The sequence below is a fragment of the Prosopis cineraria genome, unplaced genomic scaffold, assembly GCF_029017545.1.
Source record: "Prosopis cineraria cultivar Desert tree isolate PC_DT_omini unplaced genomic scaffold, ASM2901754v1 PC6, whole genome shotgun sequence".
Lineage (NCBI taxonomy): Eukaryota > Viridiplantae > Streptophyta > Magnoliopsida > Fabales > Fabaceae > Prosopis > Prosopis cineraria.
The window spans coordinates 7328116-7350518 of NW_026555337.1; the positions used below are offsets into that span (position 1 = coordinate 7328116).

The 22403-nt window shown below is 33.8% G+C and overlaps 3 protein-coding genes and 1 non-coding gene across 4 annotated transcripts; 2 read left to right on the top strand and 2 right to left on the bottom strand.

The window, feature by feature from the left end:
* Nucleotides 1–4458: 4458 nt before the first annotated feature.
* On the bottom strand, nt 4459–4529 carry TRNAG-CCC (transfer RNA glycine (anticodon CCC)). Its single transcript has one exon. It is a non-coding gene; the product is annotated as a tRNA-Gly (tRNA).
* An 847-nt stretch (nt 4530–5376) lies between these two features.
* On the top strand, nt 5377–13497 carry LOC129313464 (protein disulfide-isomerase 5-4-like). The gene is made up of 15 exons (XM_054956605.1): nt 5377–5610; nt 6740–6830; nt 7064–7158; nt 7767–7824; nt 8506–8690; nt 8800–8857; nt 8949–8989; nt 9150–9224; nt 9796–9852; nt 10924–10990; nt 11142–11288; nt 11565–11786; nt 12707–12859; nt 12967–13044; nt 13133–13497. The coding sequence occupies exons 1-15, from the start codon at nt 5570–5572 to the stop codon at nt 13208–13210; spliced, it is 1446 nt and encodes a 481-aa protein (XP_054812580.1). The 5' UTR covers nt 5377–5569; the 3' UTR covers nt 13211–13497.
* Nucleotides 13498–13589: 92 nt separating this feature from the next.
* On the bottom strand, nt 13590–14713 carry LOC129313465 (early nodulin-like protein 1). The gene is made up of 2 exons (XM_054956606.1): nt 14448–14713; nt 13590–14356 (listed from the first exon to the last, which is right to left on the bottom strand). The coding sequence occupies exons 1-2, from the start codon at nt 14635–14637 to the stop codon at nt 13830–13832; spliced, it is 717 nt and encodes a 238-aa protein (XP_054812581.1). The 5' UTR covers nt 14638–14713; the 3' UTR covers nt 13590–13829.
* Nucleotides 14714–16108: 1395 nt separating this feature from the next.
* On the top strand, nt 16109–19993 carry LOC129312440 (rab GTPase-activating protein 22-like). The gene is made up of 11 exons (XM_054955065.1): nt 16109–16215; nt 16754–16849; nt 17183–17286; nt 17604–17866; nt 17956–18078; nt 18475–18563; nt 18663–18768; nt 18861–18958; nt 19040–19291; nt 19622–19705; nt 19827–19993. The coding sequence occupies exons 1-11, from the start codon at nt 16120–16122 to the stop codon at nt 19863–19865; spliced, it is 1350 nt and encodes a 449-aa protein (XP_054811040.1). The 5' UTR covers nt 16109–16119; the 3' UTR covers nt 19866–19993.
* Nucleotides 19994–22403: the final 2410 nt, after the last annotated feature.

The following is a 22403-nucleotide window of genomic DNA, read 5'->3' on the forward strand; positions in this document are numbered from 1 at the left end:
TCAATGATCCCAGCATAACTATAGCCCTGCCCGATGAGTAAGCCAGTCGGAACAATAATTAGCCTCTTTGAAAAAACGTGATCTAAGAAGACAATTAAATTCTGATTCGCTCATGTGTTCTCTAATTTTGATAATGTTGAAAAGGGGTGGTTTTAGCATATTAGCTCATGATGCCAAGCTAATTAATGAGAATTTATTGGTTAATTTTTAATACAACGTAACCCTTGATTAACAAATAATTTTCTATAGCGAATCAATTTGTGTGCATGCCATGTCAGGTCCTCATCGGGAGAGATTTTAATGAAATTTAATGTAATCATGCCTATACTTATTCTTTTATATAGATATTTATTTATTTTCATTAATTTATATTTTAAAAGGCAAAACAAAACTTAAAAAAATCAAACCCAACAACAAAAGTTGCCGAAGGCTCAAACCCGGGATGAGGAGTACCGTCATAAAATTTGCATTAGTGTCAGTGAGTGTTAGCTTAGATATTTTTTCACTGTAGTTCCACAGTGAATATGGATGTGATTTACAAGAAAGAAAGATATTAAGTATATTTTAAATGGGTTTATTGTGAAATAATTATGCAAGTTAGAGGAAGACACATTGCTCACATATCATGTACAATGTGGCTCCCATCTAAATACACAAGGGCCACTATAATTAGGTTAATAATATAAACATTACGTATGGAGTTTATCTATTAAGAATACAAAGATGTGAAAATATCACAATAGTTATATGCCGAGATATATAGCTTGGCCATTCTAATAAATAAACCATATATCGTAATCAGTAAATTAAAAAAAAAAGAAAGACATGAATAATATCACGAAGCTAAGCTAAGGAACTACAAAGAGACTGAGAAGAGGAAATATAGTACGTAGAAATGAATTAAAATCAGATTGGTGTGTTAATAAAGAAGTGACTGTCTTGTCTTTTGTCTTCAACACCAAAAGTCTTCCTGTTTCCCTGCGTCACTTCACACATATTGCTTCTTGATTCTAAGAATTCATAACTCAGTCCCTCTGTCCTACACGGCAAAATATCAGACTGGTTCCGACACTGAGCCCCAAGTCCCAAAAAATATAACATTAATATATTACTCTATTTTTCTCTTCACGAATTAGAGGAACTTAAGTCCCACCTTAGGAAAATTTATTTGGCAAATCAATGTTGGTGCGTGCCCTGTCGCCCTCATCACATATTGCCAACCAAGGATCCCTAGCTATGTCTCTCAGCATTATTTTAACTTCTACAAACTTCTATGACCCACCCCTCAAGATTCCAAAGCAAAGTCTTCATCGTTTCTAATGTTATTCCCATATTTCTTTTATGAATTATTTTCCGTAACAGACTTTAAACCCCGTAAATTAAAATGAGAGGCCGTATTAACCCGATCTTCTTGGTTTGAAGGGATATGATGAAAGAATTTCATGAGTTCAATTTAAAAAACAGACAAGTGAAGTTACAAAATTTTAATAAAAATATATAAAGTAAAAAATAAGAAAAATAAAAAAAATGCTCTCAAATGCAAACTTTTAATAATGTGTTTTAGTTTAGAATTTATTACAATTACATGCATTTTAAAAGTACATATTATGGGTAGATACAAGCAATCTGTTTATTTAGAATTTTTTTCATACAAAAAAAAATTTCAGTAGGTGTATATAAGTTTTTTACAGTTTGTCTAAATTAAGCTCACACTCATAGCCACTTTTTTTTTTTTTTAACTTTGAGCCCCTTATTCATCCCATACTATGCGTCTTACATCACATTTTTCAAGTGCAGGCCCCGCATTTTTCTTTATATAAAAATGAAAAATTAAATAAAACAAAAAACTGTTGGGTTACTGTAGTTTTACAATAACAGATCTCATTTATAGGTACAGGTAGAGAATTATTACGGATATTCTCTCCTATATATGCTTCCTTTGAGAGACTTGACACTTGAGAGCTAGCGACCAAGCTCTCTTGGTTTTGTGCTCAATGAGCTCCAAAAGCAAATCTGGTTTCTCTTCTGCAAATATTAATGAGTCTCCTGAGGAGGAGAGTGGCTGGACTGCATACTTCGAAGATTTCTTTAACAACCACAATAAGTCTTCTTCGTCTATATCTTCTGTTGTTCATAATTATAACTCCTCCTCACTACTTTCTGATGCTACTTCTTTGAATTTGGCTGCCAAAAAAGTCACTTACAGTGACGATCAAACTCGTGAGGACTTTTCTGTGAATAAAAATGTCAGCTTTAGTACGACTAATTTCAGGAAGAGGAAGAAGGCCCACGCATCAGTTAATTTGATTGTTGATGATGTGCTTCAAGACACTGCAACTTCTCCTCTCGTCACCAGTTTGAAGGTTTTACTTTTCTGTCTTCCTCTCTACCACATCACCATTTCTTTGTTTTAATATACATCCTTCTTCTGCTCGTTCCATATACACCTTTCTTAAGACTGAAATAAGATTTTCTTGCTAATTAATTAACAAGTTGGTTTAATTTCTCTGTGTTTGGATTTTTGTAGCAGAAAGGTAGTTGCTCAGACAGAAAAGAGTGGATTCGAAAGGGAGGCACAGTACATGAATGCAGTGAAAGAGCCTATGCTCATTTCCTTTATCTATGTTTGTGGATTACATACATAACTTGATTAACTTCATCCTCTCTCTCTAGATCTCTATTTATATAGTGCTGATTATATATATACAACTGCTTTTTAGTTCGATCCTGTCTATGCAACTTTTGAAACTCTCTCTCTCTCTCTCTCTCTCTCTCTCTCTCACGTGTATATATACATGTATGAATGTATTTGCTAGATAGATATAAATATAGTAAGGTGGGTTTCAGGGGGGGGGTGTGTCTATCTTTACTTTAACATACATACGCAGAAGCAGGACATACTCTCACAGAAAGCACGGGAAGCTAACATAGGAAATGGAAAGAAAAATCAACAGAGAACGCAGACTCAAAATGTTGAGTGAATTATAATCATTTGAATATATGTGTGTGTGTTAAATAATTAAGATTGGTGAGTTAAGTAGAAGGAATTCAATAAAACTATGTTTTTAAAAGAAATAAATGTAAGTATTCTATAAACCTGGATGTATACTTTAGTAGTTCTTGTTAATTTTGAGATCTAACTAAATTATACTTTTTAAAACCTGAATGTGGTTATACTGACTAACTCTAGCATTGCTGCCGTGTTATTTTTATATAGGTAGCTAGGTAGGTAGATTAGTGCATGAAAATCATTTGAAGGCCTAGATATGATATGATCATCAAGCTAAGGGAGGTTACCGTGCATATTGAATCATCAAGTGAGGATAGAGACGAATGGTGCATGCATGAGATGGGAACAACAAAACATGTCAAGCTACATATAATCATGTTATATATAGCGAAGGGCTTTGTCGAGATGTCACTTTTAACTAAATATATTATTTTATTTGAAAAAAATTTCTTGCATTATTCTTCCTTCTACTTCCATTGGTGTATGTGAAAAAGTAATAAAATACCAAAGGGTTCCTGATTCAAAGGTGATTGGGGCTGAGCTTGGTAGATCCCCTGCAGGGCCACTTGGGAGGGGGCTGGAACCTAGCCACCCAGAACTGTTTCCCTCGAATCCCGATTAGTCAGCCCGAAGGGTCAATACCAAGTGAATTATTTCAAAAAAAAAAAACAGTAAAAGAGGATATCACATATTAATTTAAAATCTCAAAAGTCAAGCCAAACTTCCCTCAAATGTAAATCTATTAGCTCTTCTATAAGAAGATCACAAACATTAAATCCGTATCAAAGTAGGGACAATTCCATTTTTGTGCTAACATCTCAACTTCACACAACTACTAAGTGAAACCAGATTTTATAATTAATTCTCTAACCCATAACTTATATTTTAAAAAAATTGCTTGATAACCATGTCTCACCAGGACTCTTGAAACCATAAATAACAAAAAAAGCTCTTTTAATTTCCTCTGAAAATAGATGTATATACTTTTTTTAAAGTATAAATAAAATAAAGTACTAAACTATATATACATACCATTTATAAGTTAATAATATATGTATGTGTGTGTACGGTAATTCAATTAGTTTGATCTATTTGATTTTAAAATTTTAGGCCAAATTGAACTGATCTCAACCTAATTTTCTTAAATAAAAATTCGAATGAACAAAATCAAATACATCAAATTCAATTTTGTTCACCCATAATCGTATCCAAAAAGATAAATTGTTTATAAATTTATTTCTTTGAATTTAATTAAAACAGCACCAAGATATATCATAACTTTACAGAACCTTTTCCTAGGGGCACTAGTATAACTTGGCTCATTGTTGAGCATTTGATTCTTTTGGGGGTCTACTTTTTTGGCTCATTAAGACCACAAAGAGCGATCGTAACAGTAATGCAATCAACTGTTTCGAAGTAATAAACAGCATCAAAAGGAGAATCTTGAATGCGCATCCGGGGAATCGAACCCCGGTCAGTACCGTGGGAGGGTACTATGATACCACTACACCAGATGCGCTGCTTAGTGCCTCGTAAGTAGTAAATATAATATTTAATTATAACTTTTGACTAACCTTATCGCTAGTTTTTACCAAAATAAAATATCCTGCTTTATCTGAACCTATAGCTTCCTTTTCACGATATCACCGTTTCCTTTCAGCAAGTCATGGATATATTTTTCAACGCACCAGACAAGAGCATATAATGGAATAACGCCTTTTTAGAGTTTTGTGGGCCTGGTCTTTTTTCTTTTTAGCTAAACTTGTCTTGGGCTTCATCTTGGGCTATAATTTTGGATGATGTGTTTAGGCCCGTTTGTTGGTCAAAAAAGTTTTGGCCCATTTAGCATTACACAAAAAGCACGCATTTGTTAAGTGATCTCATTTTCACACCACGTTCTAAAAATAGACTATAGAAATTTAGGTGATTAAAAGCCAAATTAAGTGATGTAAACTTTTTAATAGATTGTATTAATGTATGTATATTTGTGTGTGTGTGTGTGTAAGGCAACTTTTTAATGGAATGTATTAAAAGGCACTCTTTTGATTTTATTAAGAGCCATGGTTTTGGGGAATTCAAAGCAAAAAAAAAAAAAAAAGCATAGTCATAGTCACTAAATACTTGGTTCAACTATTTGTGCCAATTTACTTGGATGTCTTGATTTTCATTTTAAATTCCTGATATGAATTAGTTTGAATCCCAATCAGTCTTTCAATTAAAGCGTACGAGGACACCATGTGCTTTTGTAAAAATGGAAAGAATAGCACTGTAATCCAACGGCCACGGTAAAACTCTAGAGAATATTCGAGATCCTGCGGGCGAAACGCAGTAGTTCATCCTCTCCTTCACACTTTTTTATTTTTTGTTTCTATTTTCCTGTAAATCAAACATCATTCACGCGCACTCAGATTCGTTGTTGACACTTGGCAGGCTTCGGAAAGGGAAGCGGGGCTCTGGCTGTAGCTGCTTCGATCTGTTATGCTCTAGATCCCTGCGATTTGAGCATTTCCCTCTGCTTATCGCATTGTCTTGTTCCTGTCAAATTATACTTCAGCAGCCATGATTACTGCGAGCAAACTCAAATCCGTCGATTTTTACCGGTCAGGATTGCCCCTCTATGTTTTCAATTCCTTGATTCCCCTATTCGCGAATTTTGCGTCTGTGCTTCAAATGGTTGTATGTGAATGCATCGAAAACGTGTATTCAAGCGCCATTTTCAATGTCGGGTTTGTTAATCATGATGCCGGCATATGTATTATATTTTGAGAGATGGCCATACATACGGATATTAGCTTTTCTGAAGGGTCAACCTGACGAAAAGAATGAAGCAATTTATCATTGTGCAATCAAGTTTCACCCGTACGCGCTGCTGAGGATGCCTGCTGCGTGTTTGGGGGAAGGAGAGGGCTGTAGGGGAGTAATGCGAGCTTGTTTGTGTTAGGAATGTGATTATATCAATCACTTAATGGTTTTGGTAGTTGGTTTCCGCGTGTGGGCTCCAACTGCCAATGGCTGGTTTATCTTCCCTGTCCAGAGTACTGTTTACCACTATGTGCTATTAGTGGCATCTTTTGCCCCCCAATAGGTTCATTCATCAAGTGTGCAAATAGTAAGCTTTATTTTATTATCTGTTCTCTATTTGGGGGGAGGGTCTGTGGAGCGTAGTTGTGATTATTCTCATGCAGATGCCTGAGATGCGTTGACGCGTGATCTTTGCTGTTATTTGTTGGCTTAGAATTTGTCTTCTTATCCCGCCCTCCTGCAGTAAGATGTGTCCATTACAAGTTTAAAAACTTGTCAATTACCTGACTGTTGAAGCAGAAAGTAAAGGGAAGTATCTGCCATCAGCAACCATGTCAATCTCAATAAAACTTGGCAGTTGAAGCTAGCCTATAGTTGGCTAATGCAAGTGCTTGGAGGGTTACCATTCATGGAACCTTCCATTAGCACAACCTAGTAATTGACTAATTAGTTCTCAAACCCTTCTACTCTTATGTTTTGCAATATGCTGTTGATAGCTGACCTCTATCATATCCGCTTAAGAGAATAATAAAACCAGTGTTTTAGTGTTGATATGTTAATTGAAGATGCATTGTAATATTGCTTGAGGAGACAAAAGTCTTAGTAAATGATAGTGTTGCTCGTGCACTTGAGATGTCTGATGAATTGTTTTAATAATATTTTGTGAGTTTCCTTAGTATAAGCATGTATATGTTGCTTTCTTTGCAGAAAAATTCCAAGAGATTTGACTGAGGCATCAGTATCAGGAGCAGGATTATCTATTATAGCAGCTCTCTCTATGATGTTTTTATTTGGAATGGTCAGTTTATTACATCATTATAGTTGTAATATTACATCATTATAGTTGTAATGTTCATCATGGAAATCATAGAACATGTGTATTGATTCTAGATTGATACTTGGTGATATATACTGTTCTGCCTCAGAGCATTCATCCTCATGATGTTTTTTATTATGTGATCCTGTCAAATTTCTTTCTTATAATTGGTTGTCAAAACTTACCCGATCCATATTGTGCAAACTTGATTGCAGGAACTAAATAATTATTTGACTATCAGCACCTCTACATCTGTGATTGTTGACAGGAGTTCTGATGGGGACTTTTTACGTATAGATTTCAATATCAGGTAGAAATCAACTTAAGTATCTTGTATATTTCCTTCTATTACACACTACATTTCCCTCTGCTATCTGCATTCACATCTTGAACACATAATGTATTGCTGCATCATGGATTTTCATCACATGACCTCAGCATACTGCAAAAAGTAGGTATGCTTATTTCTGTTTTGTGTTCTTCTTTTTCAAGGATGCAAAACTGTGATGAAATATTTATGATCATACATACGTTAGGGAGTGTAACAGTGACTTTATCTTTTCTTCATCAATTTCTAAGCAAATTATTGATGAAAATTATTGGTAGCTTGACATTGTGAAAGAAAAATGCTTTCCTAGAATGGAGAGAGGTTAATAGTTTAGTGCTCTGTGATAATGTTCTGAACTTCAGATGCTATAATCTTTTCACGCCTTTAAACTCCTTTGTAAACTGGGTGTATGAATAGCCTTCTATCAAATTAGGCTTGCTTATCATCATATGATTGAACGTTCAGAGGGGAGTGAGATGGGGTTTTACAATATGATCAATAAAAGACATTGTGTGTGAATCACTGTTCACATTTATAATTTATAAACTCTCTTAATTGTTGATGGCTGATGGCTCTGCATTCTCTTGTAGTTTTCCTGCGCTCTCATGTGAGTTTGCATCAGTTGATGTGAGCGACGTGTTAGGGACAGTAAGTTTCTACCATTTCATTGGTTACATCTGATTATTTGTTACAAAAGAGACGTGCTTCTGTTTTAAAAAACTTTTCTCACTTTGGGTTCTTAAACAATTGAAACACACTCCCTTATTCGACTAATGTAAAGTCCCCTCCTCCAATTAAATGGTGAAAGTAGTTTCAATATCTGAAGTTACTTAATATTTTAATTCGATTAAAGTCACATAGGCCATGATATCTTGTTTATTAGATCATTAACATCTGTTAAACATGATGAACCATTTATAACTAAGGGAGCTTACTTATGTAACATGTCAATTCGGTAAGCAACCTACTATCAACAAATAGAAATTGGTTTTATTGGTTCCAATAGAACATTGCTTCAACTTGGAATTGTTGGCTGTAAGTTTTTTAAGAGTTCATTGTATGACTTCTAAAATTATATGGTACACATTTTTGTCAGTCGCCCATTAGCCCAGAGTTTCCAAAGATCACAAGCACTTGATATGGACACAGAACTCCTAAAAATCATTTTAGCACTTTTTTCATATGTTATCATTCTATAATTGTAATAGCTGAGTTCCAATTTTCATACATGTGCTTCATCATTTTCCTGTTCAGTTATGCTCACATATTCTGATGCTTATTTCTTGATGTTTCATCCCTTGTCCTTAATCTATGATCTCTTATTTTCAGAACAGGCTGAATATAACAAAAACAGTTCGCAAGTTTTCTATTGATTCACATTTGAGACCCATTGGCTCTGAGTTTCATTCAGGACCAGTTTCAACCTACATTAAGCATGATGTTGAAGGAGATGAAGAGTCCACCGAAGGATCTGTTTTGCTCTCAGCAAGTAACTTTGATAAATACGCTCATCAGTGAGTGGGGCAAATCTGAATCTCAAAATTAACCCCCCTGCCCCACTGGGTTCCCCCCCCCCTTCCAATTGCTAATTGCAGGTTACATATCTAAATAATGTCTTTGCAGGTATCCAATTTTGGTTGTAAATTTTTATGCTCCTTGGTGCTACTGGAGCCAACGTTTGGTAATCATCTGATAGTAATATTTTTTATGGATGATGGTTTTGTTGATAGCTATTTAGTTTGTTATGAATTTGTTCTTGTCTCTCTTCTCAGAAACCCTCATGGGAGAAGGCTGCTAAGATAATAAGAGAAAGGTACTGTATTATTGATCCATTTTTCCTATCATTTCTTTGAAATTACATTTTAGAAGGTTTATTTCGTCCTCCCCTTATTTGGAATTGCTTGAGATGTCTTATTTTCACTTGCTAATCCGGTACCCAACATGATCCAACATGAATGATTACATTTGCATAGATATGACCCAGAAATGGATGGGCGTATTCTTTTGGGGAAGGTTGACTGCACTCAAGAAGGTGACTTGTGTAGGAGGTACTACTAAATTTGTAAACTTTTCTAGTTAGATTTTATAGTTATTTTTTTCTGTGTGGATTTAATTCTTGCCACTGATTTTCTTAAGTCCTTTCCTACTTTATCTCCTTTCAATTATCAATTATCAATTATTAACAGAAATCTAAATTTCTTCATTCTTTATGTCATTGGTCGTTGAAACTGAGACAGTGTAACACGGTTTACCATGAGCATAAGTATTGAGATGGCTGTTAATGTAATCAATAACACTAATTGCGTAGTGCAAGCTTACACTTTGTTTGGTGGAAAAGGGGGGAAGGAAGAAAGATATGTGAAAGAAAAATGGGTGATAATTGCCTTATTACTGGGTTTAAGTTTCCAAAATAGAAACTTGGAAGAAAAGTACATGTTGGTCCATTATTGTGGTTACCCCCAAAGTTGTGAAGGACCTAAAAACTTACGTGTGTGGGTGGTATATTGTTCTTCAGGTTAATTTGTCATCTTTTGTTTTAGTTTGCTAATTTCTCTGCCCTCTTGTTATTTTCAACTGTGCTTCTATTGACATTTATTGTATATCATTATGAATGTCCAGGAATCACATACAAGGGTATCCCTCTATTCGCATCTTTCGTAAAGGAACTGATGTTAGGTAATAATATCATCTTGCTGTATTATCATTGCTTTTCCCCCTGTCACATTTCTGTAGCATGTTTTTCCACACATGCTCACGATAACATACACATGACTTTCAATTTTGTTCAAAAAAAAAAAAAATGCACATGACTTTCAATTACGTGACTTTTTTTGGCTTTAAGTTCACCAATCATTCACATATATGCATAATAACATACATATTGATGCCTTATAATGCATAGTTCTATTGTTCTATCCTTAAGGATGATACTTCTTTCATCTTTCTTTTGCTCTGGAATGCGTAACAGTAAACCTGTCCATGTGCTATTCTCCCCGGCCATTTGGGTATTTTGTGCTTATTCAATCACTTAATTATATTACGTTTTCCTTATGATATTTTTTATCAAAAAACCAGTGGAAAAGGAACCAAATTGCATTTTGGAATGCGATTAGTGAATAGTTATGAAGGGCAAACAAAAAAATCAATAGTAATGGGGCATAAAGATGTAAGTGATGGTTAGAAAGAGTTGAAAAGGAATTGACCATTGTGTCATAAAATTGTATGTTGCCCTTGAAAGCTTCATTTTAGAACTTGAAATTTTTTGTGGATGGCACATGTGGTGGGACTTAAAGATGACTTTACCAGCTATTGGGATTTTATCTCCTTAAACTACTCCATTTATCAATTACAGGTAGAGAATGTCACTTTTTTTTTTTTTGGTGGTCCATTATGTTTATAGGTTTTTAAGGAAAAAAAACTTATATACTTAGCCTTACATACTTAAAATGCTTGTTTCCAATTAAATCAAGACATGTGGATTTTTTAGATTATTTATTCTATGACAAACTCTTGTTATTAATATTATTAATAGATTAAAATCTACATGGCTTGATTTAATTGGAAAAAAGTATATATAAGGCTAAGTACCCAACGCTTCTCCTTTCAGCAATTACTTCATGATCAATTGACATATTGTTTGCTTTTCTCTTTGTGCATCATGGATACTGTCTCCTTAATCTGCATTTTTTTTAATAAACTTTGGATTTTCTTAATAAATCTTACTTTTTGTATTTGTATGATTCTCAGAAATGACCATGGACATCATGACCATGAGTCATATTATGGAGATCGAGATACAGACAGCTTGGTCAAGGTACATTGCTACATGCTGTGTTAACTTTGAATTAGTGAAATCCCAATCATGTTTAACCTCAAAATTAAACTACCCGATTGTAATTATTAAACATCTATGCTTACCTTCAAAAGAATGAAATATGAAATGAAGTGAAGTTTCTTCACTGCAGACGATGGAAAATTTAGTGGCATCTTTGCCAAATGAATCTCGGAAGCTGGCTTTGGAGGATAAATCCAATGCAACTAGAGAGCATGCAAAAAGACCAGCACCATCATCAGGGGGATGCAGGATTGAAGGATATGTGCGTGTGAAGAAGGTAAACTGTAGACATTTTGCTCTTCTGAAAAGAAAGGCTCCTTTGTTGCTTCTTATAATTCAAATGCAGTCATAGATATATAGATGCCCTACATTTTTTCACTGGAAGAAGCCGATAGCTTATATTCCTAGCTTTTTTATCTGGATATTTCTTTTGCTTGTAAGTTGTAATTGATCCTTCAGCTGTTAATATTAGTCACAGAAAATGGAAGAGATGGGGAATCTGACCTATTTATGATGACTGAAAATTAAATATAAGCTGTTTTTCTGTCTGCAGGTTCCAGGAAATTTAATCATTTCAGCTCGATCTGATGCCCATTCTTTTGATGCTTCTCAAATGAACATGTCCCATGTCATACACCACTTGTCTTTTGGAAGAAGAATCTCACCTAGAGTTATGAAGGATGTAAAACGCTTAATACCTCTTATTGGTATTAGCCATGACAGGCTGAATGGCCGAACCTTCATCAATAATCGCGATTTAGGAGCAAATGTTACTGTAAGTTTAACTTCCCTATTAACACTTTTAATATAATATCAATTTTGCTATTGGAGTCTCGGTATGGCTTCCTCATGTTTCACTGTTTTATAGAGCACGATACAATATAGATTGCACGGATGTCTTGGAGGGCTACAAAACTTGCTAAGTCTAGAGTCTATATAACACTGTAATTGTCCTATAAATCTGGATTTGCGGTTGTTCTCTTTTCTCTGGCAAAATTTTGGCCATTCACTCTGCTTGAAATTTATTGAATAAACAACGCTCTGAAATTTAACTTGATAGTATACTATGATAACTTTTACAAATTTATCCTTTGTTTAGATGATCACTCTATTGCTTTAAATATTGAAATCCCATGAAGGGAGCAATCTATGTTTATTTTTCCTCCAAAATCATGCAAATAGGAAAAATTCAAAAAACATGAAAGTTGATCAGATTTGATTCGAAGAGTTAGTTGAAAACTCCTTTCTCCTCTCCTTATAAGAACCTCCCAAAATTTGGGAAGGTTTCAATGAAATGATTTCTTCCCCTTCATCTATCTCCCTTAACCTCCATCCAATCTTGCCGCAAGAGCCTCCCCAAATCTTCAAATGCATTCCTTACTCTCTTCAAGAAGCGTCAACTTGTTCATCCTAAATTTGTTTGGATGTTGGTTTTGCACGCACCCTTAATCTCTGTTTAATGGGCCCAAGAACTTATTGAATGATTCAGAAACTCACTTCTCAGGTACATTTCTTTCATTGAAATAACACATTCCAGTTTTGAAGCCAGCTGTAATCTTTTGTTGATCCGGATTTGGTTCTCTATTTCCTTCTGTGTGGATTTGATTATTACGTAGTGCAGAAACTGTGGAATCTCTTGTACCTGGATATTTTGTCAAATAACCACGTTACAAGCTGTGAGATCTGTGTCTGCAGATTGAGCATTATCTTCAGATTGTTAAAACAGAGGTGATAACTAGGAAGGATTATAAAATAATTGAGGAGTATGAGTATACAGCGCACAGCAGTCTTGCTCAGAGTTTACATATTCCCGTTGTTAAGTTCCACCTTGAGCTTTCTCCCATGCAGGTATGTGAATGGCATCTGAATAATTTCATCTCTTAATTTCCAGTTAATTTCTTCCTTTACGCAGCATGCTCTCTTCTTTTATATTTACTTCTTATTATCTTTACCAGGTCTTGATAACAGAAAATCAGAAGTCTTTTTCACACTTCATTACGAATGTCTGTGCTATTATTGGGGGTGTTTTCACGGTTAGTATGTCAGATTATGTTTCCATGCCATGTATTAATTGTACTCTAACTATTGTTGATTGTTGACTAGTGTTCTCTATGGTTCCAGGTAGCTGGAATTCTGGACTCGATTCTGCACAACACTTTTAGAATAATGAAAAAAGTTGAGATTGGGAAAAATTTTTGATATATTGGCGAGAAATTTGTCTAGCATAGAACATAGGACTTCTGATTTTGCTACACCCAACTTCCCTAGAAATGTCTTTTATAGCAGTTTGTTTTCTTTATAAATAAAAGCTTTAAAATGTAATTTTCCAGTGATTGCCCAAGAGTTAAATTGCAAGCTCTATTATGCATTCAGTATCTCCTGCCCCTAAATCCTTGTTCATGTTTTAATGGTTGAGGAAGGCAAGCAGATATGGCATGAGATAGATATGGTAATTAAGATTTATGGCAATGTGTTTCGGCCTTTTATTTTATTTCTAGTCATCTTCATTACCTTTTTTCATGATTCATAACCTCCTTTTGATTCCAATGATCTAAGGCAGTGCGTTAAGTTAATAAAATGATACCCACAAAAAGCTGGTATTATTTCATTGCAACATTTACAGTGTTCTTGCATCAAATGAAGAATGAGAAGCACACAAAAGGGTACATACATTATTGTCCTCTTATGTATCAAATATCGTCACAAGTAAATGTCCCAGAGGGCATTACGGAACTCACGGCATAGAACACCATGACAAGCAAGAAAAAAGGAGACAGAAGAAAATCATACTCAGTCCGTCATATTTATAATCTTATACTTAGAAAGATAAAATCAGAGTTGAAACGACGAATGCTCCAGCAGTTCCAGCAAAGGTGCAAAAGATTGAAGAAGCACCGTTGGCATGAGATGGAGGCCCACTAACGGGAGCAGGCGTGGGGGTTGTCCCAGTGGTCGGTGATGGTGCTGGAGGAGATGAAGCTGTGGACGGTGGTGGGGACGGAGGTGAGGCAGCGGAAGAAGGCGGTGGTGATGGAGGATAAGTGGCAGAAGAAGGTGGTGTTGATGGAGCCGAGGTTGATGAAGAAGCTAAAGGAGAAGGAGCAGGTGTGGGTGCTTGTTGGGTGTTGTTACTGCTCCTATTAGCCAACACAACTATGACAAGCTTCTCATTCTTGAGGCAATTATCTCTATTTCCACTGATGAAGAAGTGATGGCCAGAGTGATTGAACTTGTACACTGTGTGGCCGTCCGTGTACTTCGCAATTGGCGCATCGGTGTTGCAATTGCTGTAGTCTTCACTCTTCACTTCCAGCACCGAGTCTTGCCCAGAATTGTAGTTGAACACTGCGTTTATATTATCATCAAAACAAATGAAGATTATGAGAACGAATACACACTCACAGAACAAGACATTAAGATATTCAGGACTCATCACCTAAGGAGTCGCCTATCTGAAAACGGCTCTTTTCAGCCCAAGTATTGTAAGGGTTGAAATTTGGGTCGCTTGGAACAGTCCAACCCTTTTGTCCGCCAACTATGAACTCATACGCACCACTCTTCTCCACCAACAACACCAAACACAACACTGCCAACACTCCATGAACTGCTTCGTAACTCTTACCCATCCTCTGAGAAGGCAAAACTGAGAAGGAAGCAAAAAATGGTTGAAGCTAGTTGGGGATGATGATGTGATGATGAGGACCGTCCATGCATGGCAAGGGGATTTAATAAGTAGGTGTCAGAGGAACAGTGAGGAGGAAGCTGTTTTTGCAACTTTTTCTTATTCCCTTCCTCTCCCTGAGGTTTTCTTTGATTCCAGTGCAAAGCATAAGGTTCACTTTTATATTTTTTGTTTAAGTCTCTTTTGAATCTTTGGTTGCTTTTACATATATATATATATATATATATGTACGTATGTAACTTGGCCTGTGGGTTTATGCTTTGCTTCAGTGTCACCAGAATGTTCATGTCTTGTGCTTTGGGGTTTCCAATACCTGATCTTGCATGCCCTCACTGTTTCATTGCTCAAAACTCTTTATCATCATTATTAACATATATAGTTTTGATCTCCTGTAAAAATGATCATCAATTATTAAATGCTAATGCTATATACACAAGATTTCTAGGAAAAAATTGCTCACGATACATCATATATTTACTTTTTTTTTTTTTCTAACTATAGTTTGGCCAATCCCTCTCAACTTAACTGGCGCCAAATTAGGTTGCTCTTGCCGCTATTTTTTTTGTTAAGCCTTAAACATCAATTAATACCAATAAACTAATATATTAAACTATTTTCAGACTTCGTGAAAGATATATAGTCTCCTAGGCTCCTAGTTTTTACTTATTTCTCAAAAAAGAAAAAATGAAAAATAATCATGCCAAGCTAATTAATTTTACTCCAGCGAAAAGGTTGGCTAACAAAAACCAACCCTGCGTAGGTCATGCCTTAACTTCAATTTTTTTTGACCATCCAAACAAAACACCCAGAATGCACAAGTCTATTTATGCACTTTACTTTCTCTCTTTTGGGTAATTTATACGTATCTTTATTTCTACATGTAAATGTATTTAACTCACTAAAAAATGAAGCGGAAGAAAGAAGTAAATTTAGAAATAGGAAACTCTAAATTACATATAGATAAAAAAACAAAATTGGAAATTACTAATAGAAAGAGGAAGAAAAAAATTAGCAAATACACGCAGGCCAGTGAATTATGGTCGTGAGGTTGTGAATCATCTATCTCACCCCTTGAACAGGGTATTACTCCTCCCTTTCAAACACTAATGATCATCAAAATGCCATAGATTTTGCATAAAAAAATTAAGGAAAAAAAAAAGAAAACCGAAAAAAAATTGTTCCCTTCGACGTTGTTTCAATTCGAAGCTTGGTCTTGCCTAACACCTATTACCTGGATCCCTTTGAATTCTTCTGTAAAGAGATATTGAACATTTTTTTTTTAAGTTTCTGGGTTTGCTTGATATTGTTGTTTCAAGGGGGTCCAGAGAGATTCTGGCAAGGTTATTTGATTTTTTTTTAATTATTTTTAATAAAACACTGCTTTGGTCTTTTTTTTTTTTTTTGAGAATCATTTTCGTGCTTTGGGATGTGGAGATCAGACAATGGAGAGCCAGCTGATTCTTACTATGAAATCCGGCCTGAGTGCATTGATGATGTCCCCAAGACCAGATTTAAGATCAAGGTTTCATTTCTTCATCTCGGTTTTTTGGTGGGTGGGTGTGTGTGTGTGTTTTAGTTTACAAATTAAATCAAAGAAGGTGAATTATGTTTGATAATTCATTTTATTTTATTTTTTGCATATAGCAATGAATAAGTATCCTGATCTGGATAAATTCTTCCAATGTTGAACACAATGTTTTGGGCTGAAGGAAAACTGATGTTTGCTTCTTAATTATGCATGTGATCTGATCAGTTTGAGATCGAATTAAATAATATAGTCAGCCTTTAAGAAGGTGGGATTCTTTATTTAACAATTGATCGATCATGAATGCTTTAAGAGTCTAACTAGCTTCAAAGTCAAATTAATTCAGATTCAAAGAATTTATATATATAGATCATGTGAATGTTCTGACCACCACTTGAGTCTACAATAACTTGTCATAAACAAAAGCATATACCTTGATCGAGCTAATAAGAAAGTTGAGATTAATTAATTAATTTACATCTATCTTTAACCCTGTAATACTTGGCGATATTAATATTTTGTTTATGTGGTGCAGGCTGGAAAAACACTAAGTGTAAGAAAATGGCAGGCGGCATTTAATCCAGATGGATATCTGGATATAGGCAAGACATTGAGCCGAATCCAACGCGGGGTAATACCATTTATATGATTCAACTACTTCTTCTACACACACACACACACACACACTCACACGTACGTACGTACGTACGAGCATATGAAACTCGGTTTGAGTCATTCTTTCAAAGCTTTCCGATCAAGGGTTTCACAATGTATGCTTCATTTTCTGTGGGTTTTGAAGCGAAAATATGATATCATCTGTTTTCTTCATAGTTAAAATGAAAAAAAAATGCTTTCTTTCTCTGTGGTTCTATGTAATATCCTTACATATAATGAAGACCAGAAAATTAATTAAACTTGAATCAGTCATTTACTATATTTTGCTTTTGAAATTAACCATATCCAGGGAATTCATCCGGCAATCAGGGGAGAAGTTTGGGAATTTCTTCTTGGCTGCTATGACCCAAACAGTTCAACAGAAGAAAGAAATCAGATAAGACAGCGCCGAAGGTAATTAATCAATGAAAAAATTAATTATCTCATTCTTCTAATTTTGAATCGATTATAACTTAGTTCTTAATCTTTAATTAGCTTGGCACAACTGAGATCATGCATATAATATTCACGCAATTGAAACTCAGTCCCCTGAATCTTAACACACATTACAACTCAATCCCAATAAACAATTCAAAAAATTAAAGATTGATCAGTTACATACTTACATCAAGTTAAAGTCTATGGAGACGGGTTTTATCCAAGTGACATATCCTTAAACCTCTCTATATACACAAGGTTTGTTAATTCATGAATGATTACTGTATATATAGGGTGCAATATAATACGTGGAAGGAAGTTTGCCACCAACTGTTTCCTCTTATAGGAAGTGGAAAATTCATAACAGCGCCTGTAATCACTGAAGAAGGGCAACCCATTCAAGATCCTTTAGTTCTGTTAGAAACAAACCCAGGAAACGGTGCCGTTATTCCTCCTCCAGATAATGCAGCTCCTCTTACCTCCGACGCTGCAACTAATTTAGAAAGGGTCACAGACAAGAGAATCATTCAGTGGATGTTAACTCTCCATCAAATAGGTCTCGCTGTAATTTCCTTACATGTATGCATATATTATGATATTACACGTACATGTGTTTGTGTGTGATGACCTTGTTTCTTTTGTCAGGACTCGACGTTCTTCGTACTGATAGAACTTTGGTGTTTTACGAGAAGCAAGAGAACTTGGCAAAACTGTGGGATATTCTCGCCGTTTATGCTTGGGTCGATACTGATGTTGGTTATTGTCAAGGTCAGTATTTATTTGATAATTAATCCATTAATCAGGGCTGATATATAATACATATATTTAAGACTTGAAAATTTTGTTCTATACGTTTACATGAGATCGCTTTCATATCGTATGTCTTGCTCTTGTATATGTAGACAGAAACAAAATGAAGTGAGTTATACACACAGTTCCATATGTATGTAATATGTTACTGATTTGTTTTGAATATATATTAGCACAATATATAGGCAATAATGAAGGAGAACCTTCATAAGCTAATTTAATTCCTTTATGGAAAATAATTATTTATTTAGAATACTATTCAAGTTACTTATATAGTTGCCTAGAAGTATCCTTAATTTGAAGAAATAAAAATAAATCGAATTATTTGTTTACATGCAACTTAGAATAATGCAGGAATGAGTGACCTGTGTTCCCCTATGATAATGCTTTTGGATGATGAAGGTGATGCCTTTTGGTGCTTTGAACGTCTAATGCGCAGATTGGTAAGTAATTAAACTTCATTTAAATATTATTATTCCTCATTTAAACGTATGATCATTTTAATTGTATCCTAAGTGTTCTTTTCTTGAATTTCTACAAAGCGAGGGAATTTCAGATGCACTGATAGCTCAGTTGGTGTGGAGTCACAACTCAGCACTTTGGCTTCAATCACTCAAGTCCTTGATCCAAAACTCCACGAACACTTGGGTATCTAATAACGTATAATAAAAAAAAAATCAAAGAATTAATTATAAAATAATAAGAAAATGATGATCAAGGGCCTGTGTTTGTATATGCAGAACATCTAGGTGGAGGTGACTATCTGTTCGCTTTCCGAATGCTCATGGTTTTGTTTCGCCGAGAATTCTCGTTTTGCGATTCTCTCTACCTTTGGGAGGTAATTATTAAAGAACGAATATTGAATAAATAGTTCATGTATGTTACGTTCTTGAATATAACATGTGATGATGATGAACAGATGATGTGGGCTCTGGAGTATGATCCAGACTTGTTCATGATGTACGAAGAGCCAGACTCAGACTGTGAGAAGCCAGAGGAATTGAAGAGAAAAGCCAAGTCCAAGAGTCAGTGTGGGAAATACGAGAGAGACAAGTTGAAGAATCATTCTGAAGCTCCTCTTCCCATCTCTGTCTTCCTCGTTGCCAGCGTTTTGAAAGATAAGAGCGCTAAACTTCTCACTGAAGCTCGAGGCCTTGACGATGTCGTCAAGGTTTGCTTTCATTTCAATCACTTCCTCATCATCTCATTCTTCTAGTTCAATCTCCAAACTTTAATTTATTGTCACTCATTTCATGTGATATGACTCAATTAAAATTCAATTCTTCAATTTCAATTCAATACAAATCAGTTATTATATATCGGGGATTGAGTTTATTAAATGAATCAAAAATATAGAAATTAAGTCGTATCAATGAAGAATTGAGCTACTACTAAATCAAAACTTGGAATTAAATAATTAGTTTTCACTTTCATTTATTTAATTATATTCTATGACATTTTAATCCTTTTTTGTAATTATTATTAATATTATTATTTTCAGATATTGAATGACATGACTGGCAATCTAGATGCCAAGAAGGCTTGCACTGGAGCAATGAAACTCCATAAGAAGTATTTGAAAAAGGTCGTATATTCTCTGTCACTTTTTTTGGCTTTTTTTTTTAATTTTCCTCTATATTCATTTTGCTCGTATTTTCATTGACTTTTTTCTTTCTTCATACACGTAATCGATGACGTTGCTGCAGGTACCCAAGAAGAGTAGTAGCACGGAACATAGTTCTTGACAATTTTAATTGTTCTTTGATCAAGCCATCAATTGAATTTGTTAGTTGTTTTCATACAATTCGATCGATCGGCCGGCTTGGAGCTCAAAGGAATTAAAAAATGTATGTTGTAATCTGTAAGGTTAGCCTTTTTTTTTTGTTTTATTTTTGTATATTGAACAAAACAAGAGGTTGTATACAATAATTATTTTTTACAACCTTCTATTCTTTGTAATATATGATATACTGATCGATTTTCTTCTCGTTCGGATTATACTGAATAAAATAAAATAGAAAGGAAAAAAAAAACATTTGTTAGAAGAGAAATATGTTTTGGTGTCTCAATATTTATAATAAATACGGATAGTATTGAATTTAGGCTGAAGTGTAAGTACATGAACATTTGTAAGGGCGAATTAACAGTCAATAAATAGTATAATAATAAGTCAACTAATGTTTGCCAAAAAAAGTCAATTAATATAACAAATATGTGTTCTCTATCATTCTTATGCATTTGTGTGCATATACATACTCGCTCCATTCGAAAATATAAGACATTTTTTGAAAAATTAAAAAGATATTTTTAATTTTTTAAGGTGTAATCATTATCTTCTTTTCAAAAATTCTCCTATTTATAATAATTTTATATTTATTATAAGGTACTTAATAGGGGTAAATATGAAAAGATAAGGTTAGTTTGAAAATATGTAACTACTTTATTAAAGGATGAAGTTCGGTTAAAAATACCTTACATTTTTTAATGGAAAGAGTCTATATTATTAGAACCTAAAAGATATATTGTTGCACTATTCATTTATTTGTAAATTTGTAAATAATGTGGTTCTCGACATTCTTATATATTTTATATTGACCATTGATGATAATAACTAAAGTACAGTATAGATTGGATACAGGAAACATGTCACAATCTCTGAAGAATAAAATTAAGGATATAATAGACGGTGATGCAGAAACGAAAAGTTATCAATGAAAGGTCAATTAAGTAGAGCAATATTTGAAAACAAGGAAAGAAAATACAAATATCCGAATGGAGATATTTCATTTGTTTTAAATATCTAAAGTAAAATAATCTTCATATCTTTGTTTTGTATCTTTCCCTCTATAGAAATGGAGTTTAATATTTTAGTTTTATTATTATCAAAAAATATTTTAGTTTTATAAATATAAATATATATATATATATAAGTCTAAACAAGAGTAGTTACTTTAAATCTACAAGCTTGTTGTAGAATGTATAGAGATAATTGATATGCAAATTTAACTAAACCTCTTTATTCTAAGAATGAGGTGAAAATGAATTAAATAAGCCCATAAAAAGGAATAATTGGAGAAGGAAAAGCTAAATATTTCATGCATGCTTCATATTTCTTATTTATTGTTTTTTTTAACAATTCTTACAATATGGTTCTGGTTCATGGCCGGTGCGGCAACCAGCAGTGATGCTTCCCTCTCCCCCCCTCCCAACCCCAATAAGACACTTCTAATATTACCTCACAAACTATATATAAAATCATGAATATGTTTAAAAGCTCATTAGTTCTGTTCAGAAATAATTTTTTTTTAATTTTCCCTCGTTTAAACTGATACAGTGTAACTTAAGCAAAATAAACTAACATTTAAATAAAGACAAAATGGGAAAGACATAATAAATTAAATATCCTATATGTATAAAAAGGGACTAATTTTTTTCTCTTCCGGCTATCATTCTTTAAAAAAAATTAATTAATTGCCTAGCCCGTGCGAAGAACTGCAAAACTAATGCGATCAGCAAGATAGAGCAAACCTAATTATCACGGACGTGTTTGGTTTCGGTAAAGAAAACGTCATTTTCAAATTTCCATTTCTTAATTAAGATGCTCGATGTTATTGTATTCACATTATTATTATTATTATTATTATTATTATTATTATTATTATTATTATTATTATTATTATTATTATTATATAAGTCATTAATAATATTCTATATTTTTAATAAATGAGGCTTATAATTAAATAATATAGTACGTTACGAGCATGCGGTTATTCTCTCAAAATCTTGGCATCGTAAATAAATTTATACAAGCATATATAAAGTATGATAATGTCATCTTCCAACTTCCATGTCAATAACCCTAACATCCTTCCACTTTTAAAGCTTTCAAGGGCTTCATTTTATAATTCTTTTTATGAAACATTATTTTTATCTAATCAGGAAAAGTTTGCTACTAGACAATAGGAAATAAGGGTTAAAGTATTATCTTAGTTTTTTGAACTTTACACAAAGCTTTATTTTAGTTTTCTAATTTTATAAAATGTATTTAAAATCCTTTAATTTTAACATTTTTAGTTTCAATACAAAAAAATGTTACATTAAACTTTTAAATATTAATAAAATATTCTTAAATTTTAATATATTAAGTTTAACTTAAAAAAACAAATGATTGGTGCAAAAATAATCATTTGAAGTTAATAGTGTAAGGGTTAGACTACTAAAAAAAATACTTTATAAAATTAATGGATCATATAAAGTTAGAGGAACAATAGCATACCTTAGCT